This window comes from Dermacentor albipictus, chromosome 1 (genome assembly GCF_038994185.2).
Source record: "Dermacentor albipictus isolate Rhodes 1998 colony chromosome 1, USDA_Dalb.pri_finalv2, whole genome shotgun sequence".
NCBI lineage: Eukaryota > Metazoa > Arthropoda > Arachnida > Ixodida > Ixodidae > Dermacentor > Dermacentor albipictus.
This window is the reverse complement of record NC_091821.1, coordinates 191,993,532-192,016,821: the sequence shown is the minus strand read 5'-3', so window position 1 is coordinate 192,016,821 and position 23,290 is coordinate 191,993,532. Positions and strand designations below refer to the sequence as shown.

The 23,290-nt window shown below is 46.1% G+C and overlaps 1 protein-coding gene across 1 annotated transcript in view; it reads left to right on the top strand.

The window, feature by feature from the left end:
- LOC139060570 (luc7-like protein 3) overlaps positions 1 to 19,535 on the top strand; it is a 42,947-nt gene extending 23,412 nt beyond the window's left edge. The window contains exon 3 of the mRNA XM_070539718.1: positions 19,470 to 19,535. Within this exon, the coding sequence (XP_070395819.1) occupies positions 19,470 to 19,535 (66 nt within the window). The remainder of the gene's footprint in view (positions 1 to 19,469) is intronic.
- The last annotated feature ends 3,755 nt before the right edge of the window (positions 19,536 to 23,290 follow it).

Sequence of the window (23,290 nt, the reverse complement as noted above, 5' to 3'; positions counted from 1 at the left end):
ATATAGCGTTGTTTGACTTCATTAGAAAAAAAAAACATGTCAACGTGGTAATTTTTTTTGACACCACTAAGCAGTTGGTTTCTAGAACTGAACAACCGCCGTGCTATAACCAAGAAAAAAAAGAAAAAGAAATGTAAGCGAACCGAGTGAAACACTGTTGGCATTTAGAAAATGCCCTCTACTGAGTCTACAATTAGTACGGAGGGAAACGAGTCGGTGTTAAAGTCGAGGTGCTACATGGGGGTAATTAGTGGTGTTTCAATATAGAAAAAAAGAAAAAAAAGAACATGGCGCCGCGATTTCTTTCAGTGCAGTACGGGTGTCATTGCAGCACGTATCGCATCGAATTTCGCGTACTAACTGCCTTACAACTGTGCTACACAGATGTCGTATACATGCGGTGCCGAATACGACGCTCCACAAGAGCAGAAGATCGTGTGAGGCGATTACACGAAGAACCAAATACACGAAGAAGTAGCACGTAGTCCAGACGTCGTTACACTGAGCAATTTATGAAAATACACACTTGCATATGCAAGGAGAAATCATGCGACTGTGTAGCCAATAAGGAGACGGAAGGTATACTGCTCTACACAAAATGTCGCTACGCAGAGGCATGTGAAAGTAGACCTCAAGCCATGCGGTGAAACGTTCTTCAGCGTAGCTTAAAGCCACAAGATATTACGGGTAGATTTGTTCCAGCGGATTGTACCAGGTGTCATAAGTAAAGGCCATTTGTTAATAATAACATATATAACACACATACGACGCATGCTACCTATAATATGCCTGATGACAGGCTTCCATATATATAAATAATAACAAGCTCACAGACGCATTTTTTCGTAATTCATAGTATAATAAGGGTGATGGAGATGTCAAAAGTCACAAACTCAAATGTCAAAAGTCAAAAGTCAGTTCAGTCACCAACTCGCCAAGCTTGGTGTGTTAATGTCGAAAGCCCCACTGCTCAGTGCAGGTAGTAGCAGGTGCTTTCGCTGATGTGTTAACGGTGTACAGAAAAAAAAAAGATAGGAATTTTGTCAAGGAGTCATTGGCTCAATCTCAACGTCACCTGGCGCAAAAATGACATTCTGCTCGGAGAAAAAGGCCAAGCGGAAATATCTGTACATTAAGATGGCTGTCATTACCACTAATTAAGCAGTACGGAGACTGAAACGAGAAATGAACTTTGAAGTAGTCGACGCAAATGGGAAGCCAGTGAGGAGAAGCGTGCGCGGAAGGTTTTAAGTGGGGCGCCGCTCATTTAAGCCTCAAATTAGTTACGTTCCTTATGATGGCGATCTGTGCGTAAGGGCAGCCGCTCTTCGTGGACTGCGCAAGACAAGCAGAGAGAGGTTCCTACAGGGCATCATGCCTATAGGCTGGAAAAAAGTTTGGATAACCAGTGGCAACACCCACCAAACGGCAAACTAGAGAGACACGAACATGCAGGATGCAAGAAAATCAACTTCTTGCACGCGCTACAGGAGCTTGTATTAAGAAACTGGAAGCACGATATCTCATCGACTCTAGCATTTTGCCATTCTGCAAAACGGTCACTTCAGCTAAGAAAATAGAGGACATTCTACATAAGGACGAGGAATAAATTTGTCGAAGATGTATGTATGAGCAAGAAATTCAGGGCTCGCGGCGCAATCTTCGCGTACAAGGTCAGGTCTATGGGAGTTTCTTGTGGTTAATTGCGTAAAGTAAGGAAACTTGAACGAAACGTATAAAAGTGACAACAAAGTATTAGAAAACGAAGAAAGGTTTGTAGTTCTATCGCCCATATAAATTGCAGTAAACATACTATTAGTAATTTAATTAACAAGCATAGTGTCACGCGCCGCACAGACAAACATGAACAGATCTCACTTGATGGCCAGGAACATTCGCTTTCGCAGCACAGGCGAGATGAAGAGCGCCTGCAGCACGGAGGGAACGCTTCGTGCGGCCTCTCCCTTCCCCGCCTGTGGATAACTTGTGGTTAAGCGACATCCGACACCAGGCACGCTGGCACACAGCGCACATGACAGGAAAACATTCATTCACAGCGGAGGAAGGAGGAGGAAAGAGAAAAGAAGAAGGCAGGGAGGTTAACCAGAATAACGTCCGGTTGGCTACCCTACACCGGGGGAATGGGAAAGAGCTAGGAAAGCAAAGATCACAGGGAGAGAGAGGAGGGAAGGAAAGAAGGAAATTGCGGCAAGTTCGCTGACGCGTGTGGTATTACAGTAATTGCCTTAATAGTCACAGGCGGTCGCACAAACCCGTCGTCCTTAAAGGGGTGGAGACATCAAAATTTTCGTTCATGCGTTTGTTGGTTCAAACGTTGCGTCATGCTTCAGGGAGCACGATGCACACAGCGGGATTCATATATATCCGATAAATAATTTAATAATAGCATTATTATACCGAGCGATTTCGGTTTCGGTTTCTGGGCTCCGGGGGATGCTATGACGTCACAGAGGAGGAAACGCAACATGGCTTGGTCACGTGGGCCACAAAAAATAGTGACGTAAAACCATGCTGCGTCGTCTGCTCGCTCTTACGCGTGCTCTGCCAGCAGAGGTCAACTGGCGATTCGAAGTGCATGTCGCGATTATTATAATTATTGCAAAGAGCGACAACAACGGTAAGAAAATATTGCGGCTTGTGAGAGTCGGTGATTCATTCCGAAGCGCCGTAAGCTTTAGCTTCGAAGTGAACCGGAAAAGGCCTAGCCACGATATCGGTGGCGCCGAACGATCAGAGGCGGTGAAGCTGCCGTCGGTGCAAAGAGTGACCACTCCTCGGTCGCTGATTGGCCGCTTCGCCGTACGGCTACCGCACAAATGGGTCCCGGGCCCGTGCTCTCTACGGCAAGGAAATCTCGCCGTTCGCGAGCGAAACCGCCGTCGCACGGGGGCCCGCGAACGGCAAACGGCGTGCGGCGAGTTTCCGGGCCGGTAACGTGGACGGGCCTTCACATTGAGAAAGACCAAGCGAAGGAGAGACCGCTCCGAGCTGCCGAACTATGCGACTATGCGAGGAGAAAAGCGGACAACACGAACGCCGCATATCCTGGTACCTTTCGGAGTTGGCCGGCTACTGTTTTACACTCAAACGTGCAAAGGCCCGTAGGCACGGCAACTCGCCACACGCAGTTTGCCATTCGCGGGCCGCCGTGCGGCGTTCGTGTTGTCCACTTCTCTCCCCCTGTGTCCGTGTCTGCACGCCTTACCCCTTCTTTGCATTAAGAAAGGATTTCTATATGCCTGTAGCTCGGTCATAGTGAAGGCTATGCTCGGTCGCTCGGCTCAGCAGGCTCCGTAATCGGCATTTCATCGCTACTCATCATACGTCACGTTTTTGTGCTGGTGTGCTATGACGTCAATATTTTTGTTCTTCCTCTGTGACGTAGTAGCTGCCGCGCTAGCGATGGGTCTCGACTACGAGAAGGAGTTTTTAATGACTTTTTGGAGCTGAATTAAAATTATTTTGAAATGTTTGCAGCGTCCGATACCTCGTTCTGGGTGTCCTTGCATACGGAAGCAGCCTACAACATGCTTTTTATAGCCTCAAAATTTGGTGTCCCAACCCCTTTAAGAAACACAAAAGCGCCTTCACCGCTTTATGGGCCGACGGGCGATGGGGGCGGTGTTCCAGCAGCACAGCGGAGGAAAAGAACTAGGAAGCTTACCAGCAAGTATGTGGCAATGAACGTCAAGCGGAAAGTCAGAGAAGCTGAACTAATCTCATGGGTGGCGGCAATGGAAAGGAAACCTGCCATGAGTAACTACTTAAGAGGAAAAAACGAAATCAGGAAAGAAACAATTGAGGATAACTCAAAGGGAAGCTCATTACTTTTCGAAGCGATACAGGGTGCCTTAGAACACGCACCTATAAAGCGAGATATAAGAAGGAAGAAGAAGCATGTGCTTGCTGTGGTAAAGCTAGGGAAACGATGGATCATGTTTTATTAGAATGTGAAGACATCTGCCCAGCGGTCGAGTTAGGCGCCACTGGCCTACCAGGCAGGATTCCGTAAAGGCTACTCAACAATAGACCATATTCACACTATCAATCAGGTGATAGAAAAATGTGCAGAATATAACCAACCCTTATATATAGCTTTCATTGATTACGAGAAAGCGTTTGATTCAGTCGAAACCTCAGCAGTCAAGGAGGCATTACGGAATCAGGGTGTAGATGAGCCATATGTAAAAATACTGGAAGCTATCTATAGCGGCTCGACAGCCACCGTAGTCCTCCACAAAGAAAGCAACAAAATCCCAATAAAGAAAGGCGTCAGACAGGGAGATACGATCTCTCCCATGCTATTCACCGCATGTTTACAGGAGGTATTCAGAGACCTGGAGTGGGAAGAATGGGAGATAAAAGTTGATGGAGAATACCTTAGCAACTTGCGATTCGCTGATGATATTGCCTTGCTTAGTAACTCAGGAGACCAATTGCAATGCATGCTCACTGACCTGGAGAGGCAAAGCAGAAGGGTGGGTCTGAAAATTAATCTGCAGAAAACTAAAGTAATGTTTAACAGTCTCGGAAAAGAACAGCAGTTTACGATAGGTAGCGAGGCACTGGAAGTGGTAAGGGAATACATCTACTTAGGGCAGGTAGTGACCACGGATCCGGATCATGAGATTGAAATAACCAGAAGAATAAGAATGGGCTGGGGTGCGTTTGGCAGGCATTCTCATATCATGAACAGCAGGTTGCCACTATCCCTCAAAAGGAAAGTGTATAACAGCTGTGTGTTACCAGTACTTACATATGGGGCAGAAACCTGGAGGCTTACGAAAAGGGTTCTGCTGAAATTGAGGACGACGCAACGAGCTATGGAAAGAAGAATGATCGGTGTAACGTTAAGGGATAAGAAAAGAGCTGATTGGGGGAGGCAACAAACGCGGGTAAATGACATCTTAGTTTAAAATAAAGAAAAAGAAATGGACATGGGCCGGACATGTAATGAGGAGGGGAGATAACCGATGGTCATTAAGGGTTACGGACTGGATCCCAAGGGAAGGGAAGCGTAGCAGGGGGCGGCAGAAAGTTAGGTGGGCGGATGAGATTAAGAAGTTTGTAGGGGCAGCATGGCCACAATTAGTACATGACCGGGGTTGTTGGAGAAATATGGGAGAGGCCTTTGCCCTGCAGTGGGCGTAACCAGGATGATGATGATGTTGAAATCAAGCGCAACAACTGCACGCCACACTGCGCTGTCATATGTTGATTTCGCCAGCCGAGAGGGGAATGGGAACAGTTATCTTCGCCTATTCCTCCGTCCTGTTGTCAGACTAAGCGCCTCACGTAACAGCCGCGTTACATTAGGGAGGAGCTTTGCACCTATCCTCATGCTCTTGCACGTGTAATCATGTGAACGACAAATAAAGTGTGGAGTCTGACATATCGGAGCACAGACACGCTAGAAGAAGTTAGGTGGGCGGATGACATTAAGACGTTTGCAGGGACAACATGGCCACAATTAGTACATGACCGGGGTAGTTGGAGAAGTATGGGAGAGGCCTTTGCCCTGCAGTGGGCGTAACTAGGCTGATGATGATGATGATGATGATGGCCTCCTTGAAGCCCTTAGGTTCAACGAGAGCAGGGGAAAAGTAAGCAGGCCCGCAATAAAGATTCGTAGGAGGCAATTGGAAGATTGGTGCAAGAAAAGTAGGGAAACGACAAAAAACGGGGACGTACAAAAGCAAAGTTCGCAATAGGGGGTCAGAAAATTTGGTTGTGGGAGTTCAGTGTGTCTTTTTTTCCCCCTTTTTTAACCTAGGTAGGACGCTAGGCATAATAGCAAGAGCTTGGTGGCGCAACCCACCGCCCCGTTAAAGAGAGGAAGCTCATAACATCCATCCATCCATCCATCCATCCATCCATCCATCCATCCATCCATCCATCCATCCATCCATCCATCCATGAAGCTACCAACTATTTTGGCTCCCTGAGCTTTGCATCCACCACAGATTACCTCCAGGATACCATAGCGCTTCCTACAATAATTACGAGAGATAACTCTCGCGCTGCGATTGTTCGGTCACCATGGGAACGATGGTTAGTCTATGGATTTGTCTGATCTTCGTGCTTGTGCCTTCTGATGTTCTGGTGGCTTTGCTAACTTTAACATCGGTGGAATGTAAAAAGTGAAAGAGAAAAAATAAAGAAAACAATTGCCATAACCAGTAAACCATTAGAGATTATAATCTATTTTATGTATCTTGCCTCTATTTGATTCAGGTAAGCGGGTGAGGTTGGAAAATGACAAAAAGGGGCCAACGCTGTTCCTAAAGTTATAGCCCTGTGAAGACAGTAAAGGCGATACCGACCGTATATATGAAAAAAAAAAAAACGAGCGCAGACGTTTCGTTCTCCCCTAGAGAAGCTTTCTAAACAAAGAAGCGATGAAAGACGGGCAAGGGATTATATAAGCTTAAAGAGATGGCGCATGCACCACGCATAAATAATTTCAATAATTATAGTTGAGCCTCGAAGCAGTTTATTTTTTTTTCACAATAGCCCTAAATGCACTCTAGGGAGAATAAAGGTTACACGGTGAGGCAAAGAACAGTGCGTAAATGTAAATACAATACAAAAACAAAACTGGGGCACAATTAATTACAGTGCGTCAACGCTGAAACACAGAAAAACCAAAAAATAAAAAATAAAAATAGTTATTAGTGCAGCAACTTTAAATGATTTGCACAAGCTATGACAACGTCGCGGAGGCTTTGGTTATCGGCGCATGGAAAAAAATCAGTTTACAAATCAGAGAGTGAAACGTTATACCGTATTTTCGCGATTCTAAGCACCCCCGCCCCTCCCCGATTCTAAGCACCCCCCTCTATTTTCGAGAGAAAACTGGGAAAAAAGTTTGCATGCGAATCTAAGCACCCCCCTATTTGTTAGGAAGAGCGTGTAGCCAAGGCCGCCAAGCGCGCTTGCTCCCTGTGCCATCGAGCCGGAGCCGTCGGCCTCCCGAGGTACCACGGCGTCCGCGGCTCGAGTACGCCGTACAGCCGGACTGTACGGCTGTACGGCGAAAGCTGCAGAAATCGTCTCCATCAACCATGGCAAAGTGAATTTCTGACGCGTGGAAGCGGGTCCAAGTGGACGTTGTGGTAAAACCTTAAGATGTGCTCGATCCCAAACCACTTCGACGGAACGGAAGACGACCTGCTGTGGGATACCGAGTGCGGCGGTTCAAGCAGTGCGACGAACTCGAGTGGAAGTGATAGCAACTGAGCATCCGATACAATCGGTGGGTTCACTGTCTGCACCGATTTTACTTTTGAATGTTTGCAAAATAACATGTTATTTCTCGCACCTGTATCGTCGTGATGTCACAGCGAAAAGAGTGAGGGGGGGTCATTATAGATTTTTCGAATCTAAGCACCCCCCCTCACTTTGGGCATCGCGATCGTGGAAAAAAGGGGGTGCTTAGAATCGAGTAAATACGGTATATTAGGTATGCATAGAGCATACTGCGTAGAGCATCTGTAAATTTCGAGGCATTTGTTTCCGTGAGAATGTGCGATGACAGATTATTCCACTCTATCGCGGGGTGAGGTATAAATGACTGACCAAATTCGAGGGAACGACACATGATACATTTGACTTTTCAAGAATGATCCCGACGCGGAAAAATGGCTGAGGGTTCACACATGAACTCGTTATGAAGAGATACGTGATAGTAAAGCTTATGGAATAGTGTTAAACGATATATTTTACGACAAAGAGACAAGGCTTCCAGCTCGGCGCGCTTTTTTTAATGCTGTTACACTGTTTTCTCGTGAATAATCTGAAAAGATGAAGCGTACAGCACGGTTCTGCAGGGCTTATAAGTCAGTTATTAGGTATGTCTGATGCGGATCCCATTTGGCTGACGCACACTCTATTTTAGGGCGTATTAGTGTTGTGTATGCCAATTTGCGTAAGTGTAGTGGAGCAAGTTTGAGGTTATGTTTAAGGAAACCAAGCGAACGGTTTGCAGATGCGAGGATATGGTTAATGTGATTGCTCCACGTCAAGTTAGGGGTTAGCTGTACGCCAACATATTTGTAGCTAGAAACTTGTTCAACAAGGCTGTCATTTAAGATGTAAGATGTTGAAGTTCGGGGTGCCTGATTAGGAAAAGACAAGAATTTAGTTTTAGCAAGATTTAGAGGCATTAGCCGGGTTGAACACCATACCTTTATTGCGTTTAGGTCATATTGAAGAATGTCATGATCACAGTTAGAGTGAATATTACGATATATGACGCAGTCATCAGCAAATAGTCTGATATTGGATTCGATGCCGTCTGGTCGATCATTAATATAAATTAGAAAAAGTAGGGGCCCAAGGACACTTCCCTGTGGTACACCAGATCTTTCGCGGACTAGAGATGAGTTGTGTTAACCGATGTAAATTGCATCCTGTTAGAAAGAAAGTCTTTTATTCATGTGACAACAGCAGAGTCGATGTTCAGCTGTGTGAGTTTGGGAATAAGTCCACGTTGAGAGACACGGTCAAATGCTTTTGAATAATTTAGGAATACGGCACCTACTTGAATTGCGGTGTTTATTGATGAACGTATGTCGTGAATAAAGCCAGCGAGCTGAGTGTTACATGAATAGCCTCTGCGGAAACCATGCTGTTGGTTAAATATGAGGTTATGTTCTTCAAGGTAGTTAATGACCTGGGAGTGTATAATATGTTCTACTAATTTACAAATGTTGCTTGTTAAAGAAATTGGTCGATAGTTAAGCGATGAAGAACGATCCCTAGACTTGAAGTATGGCACCACCTTAACTACCTTCCAATCCTGAGGGATAACGCCTGTTGATAGGGATTGCGAAAATAAGGCGGACAGTATTGGGACAGTTGCCTGGATTAGTTGTTCGGATTTGGGCCTCTGTCAGGAATTCGTTTCCTTTAGGCGTTGCACGCGAGATCATGCGTGTGTGTCTAAACCGCTAATAAAATAAACAAACAAACAAACAAACAAACAAACAAACAAACAAACAAACAAACAAACAAATAAATAAATAAATAAATAGGTGAATAAATACGTGAATAAATCAATCGGAACACCTCAAGATGAAGGCGTGATGTTAGATTTGTTTCAGTGGTCAGCACTTGGCATTATCCCGATAAATGCCGCGGCCGGTAGGCACAGATTGCATAGTGATAGCATTAAAAAGCACCTTCTTGGGGGGTGGGGGGAGGCTTGGTTGCTTGCCCGTCTGCTTCTTTGTTTTCACGTGGTCTCAGTGGTTTCTTAGAACGCCTTTCAAGGTTCCCCACTTTGCTCATATAAGCGTGAGTGCAATCGGTGCAGTGTGTGCTACAAACAACAACCCGGCATATTTTTTAATCTTCTCTAACATTTAAAAAAGAAAGAGAGAGAGAGTAAACAAAGAGGAACGACAGGGCGGTTAACCAGAAGGGAAAATTTGGTTTGCTGCCCTACACTGGGGACACAGGGGAGGATAAGTTAAAAGATATGGGAAAGTAAGACAGAAGAAATCACCCCCCAAGTACTCCGTACAGATGGTTAACCAGCGAAGCTGAAATGTACAGCCCCGGTGTTTATCACTGGGTTAATCCTGACGGTTCATTCAACCACGGCTTAGTATTCTGCCGGATCCTCGGTACGTAGTTGCTGCTTGTGCCCGGGCTGCAGTTTGGGCATAGCGTAGACGAGTTCATTCCCGGTTCCGCTCGTGGAGTTGCTGATCGAAAGCTACCTGGTCCTCAGGAGTGCGTATGACGCGTGGCCTAGCCATTTCGGAGCCGAAGAGAAACTGCTGCGACGGAGAACAACGACGTCACGACTGGCACAGCCAATCGCGTGTCTCTCTTTTGTTTTTTCGCACATGCGCATGCGCCGGAGGAGTTTTCAGCATACAGACGACGGGCAGACGAATCGGCTAGCCATATAGACCATTTTTTCATGGGCGCCACCATATTGCGTACACAGTGACGCCATCTATGGGCAGTGGGCATGCTGGCTTGGGCGAGCGCTCCGCCTTTTATGTCAGGTATACGCTCGGCGCCGGCTTGCGGTGTTTGTTTTCGCGCTCGCGCGATCTGTTTAATGTGACGTGGCGTCTTCTAAGGGGAAAACGGTTCTGTGAGGCGTACTGAAGTAGTTTAAGTCGGCGTGGCCGGACTTCCTGCTCGGGTTGAGGCTGACGGAGCATGCAGCACGATGTGTGTGTGCGTGTTTGAGCATATGGTCATCCTCAGAGATCAATTATATATTTCTGACAAGTCCATTACCTAATGTGACCTTATATGAGTATTTAACCTTAGTTCTGAGCTGCAGTTTAGGAGCAATGAAACCTACGCGACGATCGTAACACCGTGGGTACCATTCTGCTACGGTAGACGTTGTGCTGTTATACTTTGAGAAGCGTTCAAACTAGCAGTTAGCTGTAGATTACATTGCGTGACTACTTGGTTCGGTGGACGTGGTTTCTACCCATGAATAAAATATTTTTGGTTTGTAATAACAGCCTACCTTACAGTGTGAATTACTCTCGTCCAGCAAAGCGACCGTTTACGAACTGCGCGAGTGTCCGAAGCAGTGGTATATACTGGAATATAGATATATTTGCTCTATATAGCGCATGGTGCAAGCATGTGACATCAACGTTTATAGATCCATAAACTTTGTGCGGCGTGACCATGCAAGGTTTTATCGCGGTGTTAGCCCGTTTTGTCTCTTTTATTTTTGAGAAAAAGGATGATAACCGAATTTTTTTTCGATTTTGTTTGTCCCGTTCTCTACGACACACTCACCCGTATCACGGAGATTTTGTCCTCACAAATAGCCGTCGCATTCTTTGACGCGATCCCTCTCGGATATTGCGACTTTACAGGGCAAAAAAGGCAATTCTGAAGCATATAGCTTATAGATGTATCATGCTGGTTCTCCAACCGCAGTGATCACTGTGCTGAGCAGCGCCATCGGCCTCATACAGGAGGCTAGAGTAGACACATCATAATGATTTCAAGTCTAGACTCGAGGAAGATTTCTGCTAGGGCGCCGGGACTGCGATGTTCGGTGAGTAGCAGAAAACGCTTACTGAGACGCTCGCCCGCGCCCGCTGCCCGGCTAATGTCAAGACGGTTTGGTCTATGAACTTGTTGATGGTAGATACTGGCAAGTTCACTGGAACGGAAAGGGAGCGGTAAGACGCACATTAAAGAAAGGCATGGCATATGGTCATGTTTGTGTTATGAATTAATGCACTGGATTACGAAAAAGGAGCAGAGGGATGAGAAGACCGATAAACATACAGTGCGACGCAACTTAAGAAATAAAATTGAAATGTCCAAGAATTTAGAAGACAAAAAAAGATTCAATCGTCGCTAAGGCATACAGTCGCCGTAAGCTTCGAAGTCTCTATAACGAAATTATTTTTGAACAGTTCTGATAGCGTCCACGCAACAATGGTTGCTAGTGTACCGTAAAAATGCTCATATGCTGCGGCCTAAAGCTCACGGCACGGTGCGAAAACGCTCTCACAGCGAAAGCAAAACATTGTGCGCGGACATGCATGCAGACGCGCAGTCGGTCACTGCGAACCCGTGCGATCGCTGCATTGAGGCTTCATTCTGTTATGCTCCATTTGGTTATACAGACAGCCCACTATAAGAACATATTTAACATAGTTTACTCTCAGCTTTTGCCTACCTTTCATGCAAGAAGCCGGTTCGGGAGACTCCATCACGGCGACCGCGCGCAGTGGCGTTCACTGTGTGTATTCGACAAAGAGATGGCGTCTATAAATGATTTTGTGCTTTCAGTTTGCGAAGATACTGATATCGGCAGTCAAAAACTTCCCTCGTTTTGAGAGTACTTGCATAAATATCCAGGAGGGCTGCCGGGTAGTGTTTAATTGGGCGCCGTAAGCGAAACCTATGAGGAACGCGCCGCGTCCTCCCTCATTATACGCAAGGGAGGAGCTTCTCACAAAGGCGACTCCGTAAGTGCTCGCCCCCAATACAGCTTCGCTATAAAAAAAAGGAGCATGTACAATCACAGGCGGTCATCATCACTCCTGCCAAATGCGCCACGCCCACATATTGTGCACATTATTTTGCTTCCCGACGCATGCGATTTCGCAGCGCGTTTTGGGGACACGTACGGGGCATAATTGCCGGACGAGATAGTTAGCATTAAGTTGGAACCGCATGACGCGTTTTTTGGCGCGATTGACGTGCGGCAGAGGTGCTAGGGCGTTGTTTCAACGAGCGCGCCCAGAAAAATCGAGTAGTCGCGTCGTGCTGTTCGCAGTTGGGAGTAGAAAGGAACGCATGGCGTGGCGTCGGCTCGGCCGCGGCCACCAATGGAAGTGCAGCGCGAGTAGAACGTCACGCCAACGTCACGCATTAGTTCCCCGAACGCCACCAGATGGGGTTGCCCTCCGCGCACCTTGACGTAGGGAAAGCAGGGAAACGACAAAAGACGGAGACGTACAAAAGCACAGTCCGCAACAGGGGATCAGAAAATTTGGGTGTGGTAGTTCATGCTGTTTTTTTCTGTTTTCATTGTTTAACCTGGGTAGGATATTAGGCAGTATAGTAGCAAGAGCTTGGTGGCGCAACCCACCACCCCGTTCCAAAGCGGACGCTCATAACATCCATCCATCCATCCCTTGACGGAGCATCTCGGCGGAACACCCGGCGAACGAGCGCGCTCTCTTGAAAACCACTTGTTCTAGTGTAAGTAATGCGCATTTGGTAATCGTGCAAAATCACCGTTTTCTCCTGTCGTGCTCCTGTACTTATCATAGTCAAAGGCACATTCAATGTGGCCCTCATCGCATTTTAAGAGTATATTACTTCTGCGGAAAAACACCATTTCCTGGTCTGGTGATTTCTCTTGTCTGCCAACTCCGGCACAGGCGGCGCGGCAGGTGCGGACCTGCCGCGTTCATGCGGGTGCTGACGTGCCAGCGGTGGCGCGGGCGGTTGCCGCGCGCCCGGTTTTCGCGAGCGAAAAACGCGTCATGCGGTTCCAGCTTTACACCGAAGCTACAAGCGACACAGACATCTCATCGCACGAATGTTCTTGGTTATTGCACGAAAGATTTAGTCCTACGTAGCTATATACCTTCCGGCTGCATTGGTAACATTGCTGCAGTAGCACCCCGGCAACTCACTTACGTAATTCTCTATTTTGAACTTTAAAAAGACCCTTCGCACTGTTATCGGGCCTTGTTCTTTATGTTAAAAAGGAGTACGAGATGCGTGCGCGAAAGAGGGAATAGTTTGCCATTCCTAAGTCCACCTTTATGACGCGTTCGGCACAAATATTTTCGGATCATGAGAGTGGAACTATTCGTTTTCATAATCTACGCAGGATAACGTAGAGCTACACACTTCGGAGTTTTAGCAGCACAGGACGAACTAATTCAAATGGTCATGTAAATTACGTTATAGATTCTTACAGCAACTTGGTATGCGACCACGCACGAGAAAAATGGCAGGTTTTCGGTGACCTGAATTTTCAGCGAAGCTTTTGCGCTTGAATTAACAACATTTTTCGTACCTCATAATTAACCCGCACGCTTTAACTTTGCCTGCACAGAGCTCATAACATATGCAATATACAGTGTGAATTTTAACTCGATTTGTCATTTGGTTCTCTCAGTATAGCAGGAAAACCTGCTTATAACGCTTGTACGACGCTTTCGAGCACGACTACCAAAATAATTAACTAAGGAACCCGTAATTGACCCACAAACTTTAACTCTGCATCCTTGTCACTCATAGCATTCCTTCTCCTCTTGCGCTCCCCTTCCCCCATAAAATGGGAACTAGGTGGCACATTTAATCCTCGCAGGACAGCAGGAAAACATACCGCGCTCATAAAACACGCGTACATCGTTTTTGAGATCTTAATCTTCGAAAAAGTTCCTAAGTAACCCGCACAATTTATCCACACATGAGGCATAAAAAGGTTCCCCGTACCTCAATATTGAATCTCAGCGCAAAATTTAGGGCTACCAGGACAGCGGGCGACCCTTTTAACTCACTTTGTATAAAGCCTTTCTGAAATGCGGGGCAAAAACTATATTTTAGTAATTATGTCCAATGCTCTTAACTGAACCACCTACTTTGAGTTTGGAAGCAATATAGGTGCAGTGTTAGGGGGGACATGTGCGGAAAGATTAAAGAAGGTGAAACATTTAGTTTTTCCAGGACACCGGGAGAAAGAAAAACAGCTCATGTTTTCTAGCGCTTCTGTACACACTAACACGTCCGCAGTAAAAGCACCAAATCTCTGATCGGAATGATGTGAGGGAGAGGTTCAGAAAAAGAATAAACCAGGAAGGTATTCGTATAGTGAATGAGTGTTTGCGTAGCTTCACAGCAGAAAAGTCGCAGAAAATGGTGCGCGACTGGCAGACCACCTTGCGATATTCTTCATATGTTTAAATCTATTTTGATGATTACACTATGCACAAGTAGTGACCTAGCATGGGGACAAAGTCTCACAAAAATAACCGATGTGAGACTCATGTCGAAAAAAAAATGCTTTTGCGACGGAAAATGGGCAACTATTTAAGAAGTATGGCAGTTGAAAAATATTGCGTAAGAAGACGGAGCCGCAGTCACAAAAGTTCTCTTTCGTTATGGATGTCTGGGATTTGCTTCCGCCTTTGAAATCATCTCGTTATTACGCCAACCACTATTGTGGGTTTGTGTGCCCGAGCACTAGCCAATGAGAAAGAGCTTTTACGAAATAGAAGTTTTAAGAATACCGGCTCAGATTCCCGCATGGTGCCTAGGTTCAAACAAAATCCCGCACCCGGCTGTGGCTTAGTCGCTGCGCTCGAGCTAACCCGTCCTCCATTGTTTCCGTCCATTCACAGGACCAGACAATGGGAGAGAAAATAAGGTGTCAAAGCAGAGATGTCCATCAGAAAAAGCTTGATTGATTCGCGAAGTTTAACTACACAGAGGAACAACAGGGTTATAAGAGACGCCGTAGTGAAGGGCTCCGATTTCATTTGGATCAACTCCGACTTGACTCTAAATTAATTTTGAATCGAACCCGTGACCTCGTGCTCAACACTATAATGCCATGCCCACTCAACCACTGTTGCGGGAAAACGCGTCTGGTTCACCACTCCACACGCTGAGGGAAGGAAACAGGATAATAGAAAGATGAAAGAGAGCGGGAGACTACATGCAATGAGTGCAGAATAGATTTTCGTGTTGGCAGCTCCTCACCACCACCAGAAAAGAAGAGATATGCTTCATGTCGGAGCAGTCCGAGTGGAGTTAGGAGTTGCCGTAAAGGGCGCAGTTTGTACAGCCAAGTCCATCCTATATTCGGAGTGTTCAACTCGGCTAATGGCAGGCCGCGTGCTAGAAGGTGAAGCTGCCGGGCTGTGTCAGTCAGTCGTACCGGAAGGTGTTGGCCACATCCTAGGTTTTGGACTAAGGACAGTTGCGTGCAGATCATTCGTGCGTACCTTAGAATATTTACTGCTAGAGATGACACTCGAACACTGCCACTTCTAAACCTCTTATTACTACGTAACACTCGTTGTATTGTACTATGCATTTTACTCGCATTTTAATACTTAGCTGTACATGGCGCTGTTTTATTATACCAGGTGTCATATTTATTATACCAGGTGCTTGTTCGATTGCTGTCTGCCGTTATTAAATCAAAGCATTAAGACAAAATGGCAATTTTTGCTAGATTGTGTTCGTAGGTATAGCAGACATTAAAACTTGAGCGATAACCACCAATAAGATTATTGATTAGCTAATTTACTAATAAACCTTTATTAGCCTCATTGAACGTTCGTTATCGGAGAATTGAAGTCAGTCAGAACACAACACATAGACATTTGAAGACACCCAGCGCCTATAGCACAAGTTTATACAAATACGTGCTGAAAATGGGCGCTGTGAACTCAATTTCTATTTCAGCTGACAATTCCTGAACAACGGTGATTAAAAAGACGCCCATCCAGCAATGATGAGCGTCTCGGCATCTCTAATTTTCCTAATATCACCAACGACTTACCTGCCAACGTTTGCGCTTGAATGCGACTTTTTGCTGACGATTGTGTTGTTTACCGAACAATTAATTTTGCTAACGGCCATACAGCCCTCCAGAAAGATCTTGACCTTATTAACAACTGGTTCAATACGCATAGAATGTCCCTTAATCCATCCAAATGCAAAATACTCTCGTTCTCACGTAAGCGCACCAGTTCCATATTTCCATACAACTTTAATAATATGGCTGTGTACCATGCCACTGCATATAAATGTCTTGACGTGAATCTAACACCCACTCTTTGTTGATCGTCGCATATCACCACCATTTATGCTACCGCATCCAAAACGCTTGGTTTTCTGCGGCGCAACCTGTGAACTTACCAACTAACGTGCGTAAATTAGCCTACCTTACGTTTGTGCTTCACCACGTCAAATTTTCGTCGTAGATATATATATATATATATTATAAGAAGCCAACAAACACATACACCAAGGACAACATAAGAGAAATTACTTGTGCTTAATAAATGAAATGAAGAAACGCTAAATTAATGAAAATGAAAGTGGATGAAAAAACAACTTGCCGCAGGTGGGGACCGAACCCACAACGTTCGCATATATATATATATATATATATATATATATATATATATATATATATACCCATACCCAAATTAGCTGCCATGCTCGAATGCATACGGAATAGGGTCGCCTAGAACATTTCCAGACACTATGATCGTAACTCTAGTTACAGCCATTGAGTTTGATCTCTCTTGGCAGCCTCTCGAAACTCGTCGAACACATGACCAGTAATTAGGGACATCACTGAACAGCTCCTGTAGCGGCCGTCCCTGCAAACATGCGCGTATTCTATGGGAGAGCGTCGTTCTAATCAAAGAAGCCATCTTTCAAAATATTCCTATGGAAATTGGCTCTGTGCACCTAGCCCAACCTCGCATGGAAGCGGCACCATTACTGACGGCTGAAAACCGGTTCCAAATTGCGGGCGAAGTTTGAAGTATGGGAGTCTACGTAAACGTTAAAATTTTGGTTACTTTCTTGGTTAGTAAAAAACGATTTGCGATGAAACTGTTGCATCGATTGGTATATTTCCAGGAATTTATCAACTTCAATGGCTCGGCTTTTAGCTGGTTGTAGCAGCAGCTCTTGAAATGGCAAAAAAGTTGTTTAAAAATCGCAGTTTTCATAACAAGGTCGCGGAATTTATCGTGGTAGATATATAGACCTGTACTCCCTTCCATAGATAGCAATAAACGCTGTGGAAGCTACGCAAGATGTTCGGTCAAGAAAAATGATAACTCCGCGCCCGTCCATGCTTCGCTGCGCGCCAACAGCGTTAGCTCGCGCGAGCACGCACGCAAGGCTCCGCGCGATGGGTTGCAAATAAAAAGAACTTGAAAAGAACACCAAAAATAACAATGACCTAAAGCAACGCATTAGCAGCCGTCTGCTACAGTGTGTTTGTTTCTGAGGATTGAAGCTTGTTTCATTGAATACTGAGCCTATATTAAAAACGGTTGCGCACCATTGCGGCAAAAAAAAAAGAAATCGAACTATGCCTAAGTACGAACGAAGCCACCGCAAGGAGTCTCTCAATAGCTTCCACAGCGTTGACTGTTACGTATGGAACAGTTTTTGCAGGCACCAGCCGGTAGAAGTGGTAGCCGAGCGCTCTGAACAACGACTGATCGAAATCGCTGATGCCGCGAGCGCGAGTTATCAGGTTCGAAACCCGCCGTGGTTGCTCAATGGCTATGGTGTTAGGCTGCTGAGCACGAGGTCGCGGGATCGAATCCTGGCCACGGCGGCCGCATTTCGATGGGGGCTAAATGCGAAAACACCCGTGTACTTAGATTTAGGTGCACGTTAAAGAACCCCAGGTGGTCAAAATTTCCGGAGTCCCCCACTACGGGGTGCCTCATAATCAGAAAGTGGTTTTGGCACGTAAAACCCCATATATTATTATTATCAGGTTCGAAGTCGGCTGTCCCTTGTTCTCCATCAGTTTATTGCTGCTTAGTCTAGCAGTCTTCCGCCAGATGTCATATTACCAAATGCAGGTCACTTAGTTTACGGTTTTGTTTCTTTCTGCACCTGCATTTTCCTACAAGAAATAGCTGGCTGGTTTCGCGAACGTGCTTCCAAGCTTCCTTTGCACCTTGTATTTTTGACAATAAATCCCGATAACGTGTTTTGAAAGTTTTCTTCATTAAGTCGAAGATTTATGAAGATATTACTAAGAAATAGTTTTGCCTCTGCAGCTATGTCATGAGAAAGGCGTGTTTGTGCGACTTTTGTGATGCTTGAAACGTATCTGAAAAAAATAAAGTTAGCGTCCAGTGTGCGCAAATAAAATACGCAAAAGTAGCAAAATTGACAGAAGCCGCAGACGTAGTATTCGTACAAAGGAATACAGTTGAGGGTATTTGACGGGGTAAATTCGCACTATATCAAAGCAGGATTTTTGCGTGCCTTGCGTTCAAATGAAGGCCTTGCAAATTATTGCACATGTTAGTTTGCTTAGTACAAACTGGTACCTCGAAACGTAAAAATTATATCCTCATTGTGCAGCGCACGTGTGTTATCATTTGAACCATTCCCATATAGCTGTACGAAATTTCAAAAATATTAAAAGTCTTCATGTATTTTTACCGCGACTCACGCAGAGGGGTACCGGAATTTTATGCAAAAAGGCACAGGGACGTGTTAGTGTAGCCTGTCGTGTAAAAGGACACGATTCCAAAGGCAGACCCTTCTTGAGTTATACCTGCAAAGTTGGGCAAGAAAATCTTGTCCTCGGCTACAATCACCACAGATGCTATAGCATTCAGCTGTTCAGTTACTAACTCACTCTATGGCTGAGTCATGTCAGAGCACCGTGACATAATTACTGGTGCAATTATTCCGTTATTATTTGACAATATTCTTGTACCTTAAATTTAACGTGTTTCAACGATTGAAGAAACCTGAGAAAGGGCATTGAGGGTTTGTTAGAAACGTTCCCTTAGTAGAATCGTTTACGACCCATATCGGCACGGCGGTTTTATTATGATAATGCCAGCGCCCACTGGGTTTGGTGCACCGTCGTACGTCTTTCCGCTCGCTGATGAAGTGGGCTTGTCACTGCTAAGTTTTTGCTGAAGCTCACGAAGGAGATCATGCTCCGATCCAGCATGATTGTGGATCAGTCTGCGCAGCTCTTGCAGCTATTGCGTTTTGGTGCGATCAATAGCTAAGCGAGCGCGTAGGAGATGCCAGGTTTTCTTGGTGCTGAGTGTCCCTTGTATCCTGTCACAAAAGGTGTGCCAGTTTTGCCTGCTAAGTTGCTCCGCGTAATCTTGGGCCTGTATGGTGAGAAGGGCGATTCGTTGCTTAAGCTTTCTATTCAGCTTTTGTCTCTTCCACCTCTTCAGGAGGCTTCTTTTGGCCTCCCAAAGATGAAGGAGATGCGGGTTGACTGCGGGGGTGTTGGTGCTTAGTTAGATGCTCTTGGTGTGGTTTTCTGCGGTGATGAGAAGGCCCTTGGGCCAATGGTCGATGTCGTCGATTGTTGTGTTGCCGCTGAGGTCGTCTCTAAAGGACTTGCACTCTGTTAGTCGAGCAACTCCAGTCTTGGTCGGTTTCTGGTTATGCGCGATGTCAAGTTGGATAATGTGGTAGTGGCTTCCGATCGTCTTCGAGAGTCCACTCGGCCCAGTGGGCGTTCGCTGTAAACGTAAGGTCCGGGCTTGTCTCCCTGGAGACACAGTGTCCCTGGAAACACAGGCTGACCCTCGTTCCAGAGGGTCAGCCTGTGTTGTTGAGCAGTGTCGTGCACTCGCGACCCCTTCTTGGTGGTGGTTGGATAAGCCCATGCTGTATGTGGGGCGTTGACATCTCCCATTATGACAAGTTGATGGCCTTTCGTCTGTTTCCTGAGTTGACGGACAAAGTGGTCGAATTCCGGAAGTTGATAACAAGGAGGGCAGTATATGCTGGCGATAAAGAGGCTTTGCTGCGTTTTTCTCTCTGGTATGATCTCCATTAAGGTGTGCTCGATGGGGATGTCTTCTATTTCGTGTCCATGCATTGTGAGAGTTTTCTTGGTTAGGATGGCTGTGCGTTGAGTTTGTGTGTGAGCGGTGTATCCTTGAAGTCGAACGTTGTGGGTATTGGCTTCTTGTAGGGCAATTACATCACGGCAGTCCAGTTTGACAAGTTCTTGTAGGTTTGCATACCGGGGACGGACGGATTGACAGTTCGATTGCCAGATGTGCAGAGGCTTTTGCGGGCTCTTTGTTATGGTTTTAGGCGTCGCCCTCATGAGGCTCTTCAGTTTCACAGGCAGCTTCATGGTTGGGTGAGATCGAGCGGGAGGCATTGCGACTGTTCGTGCGAGCCTTCTTTCTACCCTGCTCGGTAGTGTTGAGAAGGCTGTCGAGGTAGGACTTGTTGACATAACTGTTCTTTGCGTGTGCTATGAAATTGTTGACCTGGGCTGTTAGGCCGGTGACCTGGCTTGTGAGAGCGGCGACTTGATTTGCTTTGGTGGTGACTTGGGTGTTAAGGGTCGCAATCTTCTCGACGATTGGCTTGGTGATGTTTTCAATCAGGGCGAGGATGTTCTTTGTGAAGACATCTCCGAAAGCCTGGAGGTACTTTTGAACTCTAGCTTCAATCGTGGAATCAACTGCATCCGTGGTTAGCGTTGTAAATGGTTGCTTGCTTCCACGTTCGTATTCTTTGCATCTTTGGAATAGTCTGTCTATGAGGCTTTGTTGATCTTGTAGCTTGCTCTCGAGGGCTCTTACGGCCGCTCTTCTGCCGATCCGGCGCTGGCACTGCCATAGCTGCGGCCACTTCAGCGTAATTCACGCTTTTTCGGGAACGCGACCACGATCTCGATCGTGATCTTGACGTAGGTCTGCTACTTCGTGCGGTGCTACTGGAGGCGTTACTGGAGTTGGCGGCGCATCCAGTGGCAGCGCCTAGTTCGGGGAACTCATCGTGATTGGAGCTTCACCGACTGTTTCGTTCTTGGATCCTGTTTTGCGATTGCTGTCTTACTTGGTAAGGCGTAGGGTTAGGCTTGGGCTTTTTCTGGCACTCCTTCCCGGCCGTTTCGCGTCCTTCTCCGCTTATCTTGCACGTGGGTTGGCAGTCATATATGGTTCGGGGGTTGGTTTGTTTTGACACATTTGTAGCAGAAATTTGGGGTTGGTTTTGGGCGAACGTCTTGGCGATGTCCGAGGTTGCCACAGGTTCGGCAATACTGAATTGATTTGCGGTAGGGTTCGCATCGGTAGTCGCCGCTCTGATAAATGATGCTGTAGGGTACGTGTGGGCCCTCAAAATAGATGACTGCCACCGTGGACTGTCCGAGCAGGCGGGCGTTGAGGACTGTATAGCGTGCTGGCACTCGAATTGCGTCCATTAGCTCCGCACTGCAAGTCCCAGGCGTGATACCATCGATAACACCTATGCTAACATCTTCGTGTAGACGCGAGTTGGCTTTTACGTTGTAAATGTCGCCTACATGCTGTATGTTAGAGACCTTGGCTAAGTTTTGAGCGTTATTCTTGTTTCCTGTAATTGCAATGATGAGGTTTTCTTCTTTTTGCATTTGTACTGGCACGTTGTCGTGGAATTCTTTTTGCAATATTCCGCTGCCTCTTCCGACTGCGTGAGTGACTGCGACGAGTGACCATTTGGCAAGTTCAAGGCCAGCTTGCGGCCGGTAGACAATCTTGATGCCGTCCAAAGGTAGCGGTGGCATTCTGTATTTGCGTGGCGGCGGCGGCATAGCTGGCTGTTGTGTGGATTGGGTCGCTGGGGGGCCTTGATGCGCGTGATTTCCTTCTTGCCGTTCCGTTTCCATATCAGCCATTGGTCGTTGAGGTCTGTAATTCTGCCGCTGTTTTTATCGTAGGTCCAACATTGCGCGACGTAGGCTTCTTCCGCTGGGTCTGTATGCATTACGCTTATTTCTTCTTGTCGTTCGCTTGACGTTGTGTCCGTTGCGGCAATTTCTTGGCTCATCTCAATCTCTGCCTGTCAGCCGCAGCGCCTGCGAGTGCCGAGTCTCCTTTTCTGCTCACAGCGCACGTGCAACGCCTGTTGCACGTGCGACGGCGGTTCTCCCCGGTGGGCCGGTGTGGTCTCGCGCGGTGTTAGGCTTCGTCTTCACCGACCACCCAGCAAGGCGCTGGGTGGTCGGTGAAGATGAAGCTCGATATCTTGACCAAAACGCACTGACTTTTAAAGTAGGTGGCATCCGCTGGTTCCTTGTAGCTTGCCGATTCTGTCGGTGCAAAATGAAAGGGGTGAGTGGCCTTTCTGTAGAAATGAGCGCAAGACGCAGTAGCCCACGTGAGGCACGTCAGTACTCCACGACCCCCTAGCGGAGAGTTATGAAATACATTGCACGGCTTTGTATTTTCCAGCACATTTGATCCACTGCATGTATGAAACATCGCACGTTTCTTTTTTTTATGCTATATCACGTGAGTCCAGAAATACATAAGCAATCTGTCTGCGGAGATAATCTGAAAATGCGATACGCGTTTCAAGAGCTCGTGGATTTTCTTGTCATTTCAGTAATGAATATGAGACTTTCATGCACAGACAAAATAAGGGTTAAGAGTGACAAAAGCTGCTGCTCAGCTGCTGCTGCTGCTGCTGTTGCTGCTGTTGCTGCTGTTACTGCATCGCGGTAGATGACCACCCCTCATCCAAAAATACGTTTTACAGTTTAATAATTTATTTATTTACGACATCAGGGCTCGATGACATTACAGAAAGAGGTGGGTTGAGAAGGATAAAGAAATAATGCAATGAATTAAACGCAACTTTATAATCATACAATTGTGGCTGATAAAAATAAAGGTCGGTGTGCACCAGGAGGCAGCTTTGCAGTTATACAATATTACCTGTCATTGGAAAGAATTATAAGTAACATAATCCGTAATTAACAAATTCAGATTACACAACGTACACTTGTTTATTTTGCATGAAACGTGCGTTTATTATCAATCGTTAGGATTTCTTTGGGTAGGGGAATCCATTTAAGGCGAGAAAGAGCTTAAGAAAGTTAATGTGACTGGATCTGATACCTGCATTATGCAGCTTATCAATACGATTCAATATTTGTTGCGATGGAGATATCAGTTTAAGAGTTGGAAAATCAAGGTTGGTTTTATGTGTAGTTAGAGTAACTATTCGATCATAAGTTGAGGATATAAAACGAGTGGAATAA